The sequence below is a fragment of the Palaemon carinicauda genome, chromosome 38 (genome assembly GCF_036898095.1).
Source record: "Palaemon carinicauda isolate YSFRI2023 chromosome 38, ASM3689809v2, whole genome shotgun sequence".
In the NCBI taxonomy this organism is placed as follows: Eukaryota; Metazoa; Arthropoda; class Malacostraca; order Decapoda; family Palaemonidae; genus Palaemon; species Palaemon carinicauda.
Genome location: NC_090762.1, coordinates 58009949 through 58014948, shown reverse-complemented (window position 1 = coordinate 58014948; position 5000 = coordinate 58009949). Strand labels below are relative to the sequence as shown.

The 5000-nt window shown below is 35.2% G+C and overlaps 1 protein-coding gene across 1 annotated transcript in view; it reads right to left on the bottom strand.

Annotated features, from left to right (window-relative positions):
- The window catches only part of LOC137630651 (uncharacterized), a 133932-nt gene that overhangs the window by 7833 nt on the left and 121099 nt on the right, over positions 1-5000 (bottom strand). Inside the window, exon 3 of the mRNA XM_068362265.1 lies at positions 1-120. This exon is cut by the window's left edge and continues 75 nt beyond it. Coding sequence (XP_068218366.1) covers positions 105-120 — 16 coding nt within the window. The 3' untranslated portion in view covers positions 1-104. The remainder of the gene's footprint in view (positions 121-5000) is intronic.

The following is a 5000-nucleotide window of genomic DNA, read 5'->3' as shown; positions in this document are numbered from 1 at the left end:
CTTCCTTTGCACAGTGTCTCCTTGTCTCTGTTCCGTTGCATTGTCAGCAACCTGTAGTTGATGCCTTAAGGCTCTGTCTAGCGCTTGAAGGGAAGATGAAGCTCTCAGTCTTCCAGCTGCCTGAATGTGAATAAGGAAAAGATATCCATTAATAATATTAGTGGTATTGATAAGTAGTAGGAAGCATGGGATTTCCTCTGGGGGTAAATGTAAGCCTAAAATTTTTATTAATAGGAAAGTCAGTTAATGATGATGATGATAGCATTTATGTTGATAATATCATAATGATATTATTATCATCATCATCATCGACATCAGTAATGATAATTTAACTACAGTGGTCTATACTGATTATAATGATAAAACGTGGGACGTAAAAATAAACAGAACCAATTACAATCAAAATCATATGAGATAAAGGTTTTTTATGCTGATCTGTAGCAGAATTGTTTTATATAAGCTTTTTTTATGAATGAATTAATCCGATTTGTAAATAAAAGAAAAACATTATTTTTTACCTATAAAAACTTTTTGATACTTACTCTTTTTTTCTTAATTTCTGAAAATGTTATCCTAGGAATTTTTCATATTATATACCCATCATCATTACACTTCATTCAGTATCTGACGATTTAAATTTAACCTTACTTATGTGACAGGGGCGTTAGATTACCCTCAATGTAATTTTTTATTTGGTTTTCAGATGTGATACAGAAAGGGACCGGTATTTCAGTGGTCATTTTTACCCAAGGCCATAAGAACATAATGGAAAGGTGAGTCCTGAATTCTTAGTATTGTAGACCTGTTTCTGAAAGGATGGAAGGCTATAAGCCGTGGCTAAAACAAGCTGTAAGAGATTTCCGAAGCTTAGTAACAGCCTTAACTCACTCTCTCTCTCTCTCTCTCTCTCTCTCTCTCTCTCTCTCTCTCTCTCTCTCTCTCTCTCTCTCTCTCTCTCAACAGAATTCAGTTCATATTTTTTTTTACCCATTTTTCATAGCATTGAAATGTTCCAGAGAAATCCTGGTTCAAGTTTCAACCATAACACGGTCCATTTATACTGTATATGCATTTTTATAATTTAACCTTTTCAGATTTTATTGTTTTACTGATTTCCTCTTCCAATCTACTTAGTGTTCTTTCTTAACCACCTTTCTTTCTCTCACTCCCGATTTTCTCTGCATTACTAGACTAAAAAGGATTTTCCCAGTGTATCGCCCATTTCCCAGAACCGCTTTCTTTCCATATGTTGAATGGAAGAAAGACTTTCCATTCTGACAAAAGAACATCGTCATACAATTCGTGATTATCTTCAATTGGCCCCAAGAGGACAATTGCTCTCTCTCTCTCTCTCTCTCTCTCTCTCTCTCTCTCTCTCTCTCTCTCTCTCTCTCTCTCTCTCTCCACGTTTGAGTTGGAGAACCATCAGTAATCATGAAGACGAGATGTGAAGAATAATAGGTAATGAAAGTTTATTTCCTCTTGCAATTGAAACAATGCTATGACCTAATCATAAATGCTAATGTCTGAAATCGCCATTAATGGTGTCATGCTATTAGTTATGCTGGTTTGTCTGTTTTTTATAAGGATCATTAGTGGCATCCTCTTTATAGCCTTCTACTCTACCATAGTTCTTGCTTCCTTTCTTCCGTATATCTATCTAATATCTTACGAAATTTTAGTTCATATTTCATCTTTCCAGTGTGAGACCAGGATAATGACTCAAATTCAGAATTTGGAAGCGATACAGAAACTTTTGGGACAGAAGGTGGTTACTTTGCTTTAACTGAGGTTTGCCGTCTCTGAACTCTGTAATTACAAATAATTTTTTTCTCTTACTCTGCTGTCTTTTTGGGGTCTCATTAGGATCTATAATCGTTCCTACCAGTCTTCTCTCGCGACAAGGGCTTCTGGTATTCCCTAGGTATTCCCCCATCCAAGTACTAACTCCCCTGAATAAGACCAACATGTGACGAATGTATTAATATTTTTATTTTTATGTACTCGGCATTTGAGAAACTGGATTTCGTATGTATGGGTTCTATGTCATGTTTGAACATTCACTTGATATTGTTGATTCTCTTTTGCTCACGCTTTCGGCATTCTAGATCTCATTGACTTACAACAAACTCCCAAAGTTATTGCAAATAGCCATGCGTTGGTTTTGGGGGTTGATATCCTAGATTCCTAGTCATATCCCCTGTAGAATTCACGGGATTTTATTTAGTTTCAAGGTCGATGAATCTACGTAAAAACAATCATCAAACCCCTCCCCCCCTCCTTCACCACCAACAAAGAAAGTTTCCCTTATCCGGATCACACCCAAAAATATAATACTTTTCTGCTATTCATGAGGACCAGCTTTTTTTTCTAGTTGTGGTAGCCTATTGGAAATGTCCTTGCCTGGCGATCTATTGGACTGTAGTTCGAGACCCGCTCATGGTCTGTAGTTTTATATATATATATATATATATATATATATATATATATATATATATATATATATATATATATATACAGTGTCTGTAACCACAACATTCTTGTGAGATACGGATGGGGGTTTTGGGGAGCGTGTAGGTCCTCCTAGCTGTAGGTCTACCAGTTGAGTCATCAGCAAAATGGGGTGGAGAGGGGCTTGGGCACTGATCATATTTATATACAATCAGTCTCTTAGGCATTGTCACTGTCCCTTGCCCACGCCATTCTTGAACGACCTTTTAAACCAACAGAAGACAAACCGAACCTTATATGTCATTGACGGATGGCAGAAAACCAAAATTTCGGAGATGTTCGTAGGATTCACATACATTTTCGAGAAAACGGAATTTATATAAATCGGAATTTCAGACGTTGTAGTTGGTCGTTTGTCCCTTTCAGTCATTTAATGGAATTGATCATATCATTGATATTTTCGAGTAAAAAAGGGGTTTATTTACTATGTTCATCTCCGAAGAGTGTTGGATGAATCGTTAGTAATGTCTTAGTTTTAATAGCTGCTAGAGACTACTCATTATTTCGAATGAGGCTCTGATTACTGTTATAATTAACACATTGGCTGTAAGTTGAATGGTAAAGTTTTTAGCCTAATTTTTCTTATTCATCTCTTAAGTTATTTTAAGGGGAATGCGAAGGAATTATGAATTTCTTCGTTGAAGTTTTTGTAGATGTTGAATTAAAGCAAGACGAATAGATAAAAATAAGAGTCGATGGAGATATGAACTTATGACCTACTGTCAAGAATGATAGTAATATGAAAGAGGATCAGGGTGCATGAGAGAGATAGTGAGAAACTGAACGATTAACAATGATAATAGTAATCTTATGACTCATGAAAGAGATCGGTACAGACCAAAAGCCATCCGAGAGTGGTTTTCCATTTCCTGTTTTCCCATTTCTTTTCAAAATCCAGAGGTTTTTCTCTGACTCAAGTTAGCACCTACATCAGATACGCCAACTTCAGCAAGCATTTGAAATAGCCTTTCTTGAAAAAGAACCTAGTGTTTTTTAGAATAACGGTCTTCAAACTTCTTTTTGAAGACAGTCGCTTTCAGACTCACGTTTTTAAACTTGAATAACTCCAGATATATTTTCAGATGTTATTAACTTTACATTTGGATGATTAAACTTTATTGGCTTCATAAATCCGGTATAAGTCAATAGACCTTACTTTTAATAGAGAAAACTTTCATCTTTATGTATGGATTAAAACTTTTTTTTTTTGGGGGGGGTGGGGGATCATAATCCGAAATTGTATTGAGTATAAAACGCACATATTGATATATGGATTATTTTTTTTTCTTACCACGGCTGGAATTTATATTGAGCTCAGAAAATATATAATGTTGAATTTTGGATTTATTATTATTATTATTACTATTATTATTATTATTATTATTATTATTATTATTATTGTTATTATTATTATTTATACAAAATGGCAGTGACAGTGATGTTAATGTTATTCCTCCTGCTTTTTCTCATCATCAGTATCATTATTATTATTTTTTAATATTACTCATAGCAATGTTTTTTATTTTATTGTTATTGATTCAAAGGAAACCCCATAACGTCTTTGATGGTAATATTCATTTCTGGACGTGAGTTTTATTTTTGCAGCCACAAAATTTAATGAATGCAATAATCGTTAATGGTTATTGCCAGATCACCTGCGATGACGAGGAAAGAGATAAAAGACATCCTAGAGTGTTTCTGATCTGCTTTAAATATCTGGGAGAATATTTAGACTGATAAAGACTCATATAGTATTGTATTTTACAATCATATCCTTTGATAAGTGAAACAGTTGTTATTGGTTTCTTCTTATCTATGTGGGGACATCTCGCGGGAAGATTGTAAGCAACAATAGAGACCATTTATCAGTGCTTGATAATAGCCAGTAATATTTACACGCATCAAAAGAAATTGATCAAAGGAAAAGACATGTCATAGATACTCAGTATCTTAAAGGTAATCTGTCGTCTTCTGTAAGCATATCAATTTCCACACAAAGGCCACCCGAAGCAATGTTTGAACTGACAGTCCTGTTATCGCGAGGAACAATGTAAAATAGATAAGAGGTATATTTGTCTTTGTACATTTTCAAATGTTTTTACGTTATCGATTTTTCATTCATTGTGAAACTAGGAATCTGCCGATGCATACGGCTACAATCCCGTAAGTGGGTAGTTCCGTAAGGTCACCTTCGGCCACTATCCACATGTACATTCTAGCCTTTTATTGATCTCCCTGTTTGCTTTCTTTTTTGCTACCTTGCTGTCCAACCCCCTCCACACTTTTGCTTCATGGTGCAACTGCGAGGTTTACTCCGCAGTTGTATCTTGATCTAATAACCTCATGGTCCCCCCCAAATTCAACCTATCAGTCTAATCCTAGGATCCTTATTTTCCCTCCATTCTTGCTTTCTACCTTTCATTTTACTGCCCATCTTCTTTTAACTTTTACTTCAGTGTAACTGAATTGGTACGCCCTCTTTAAGTTGC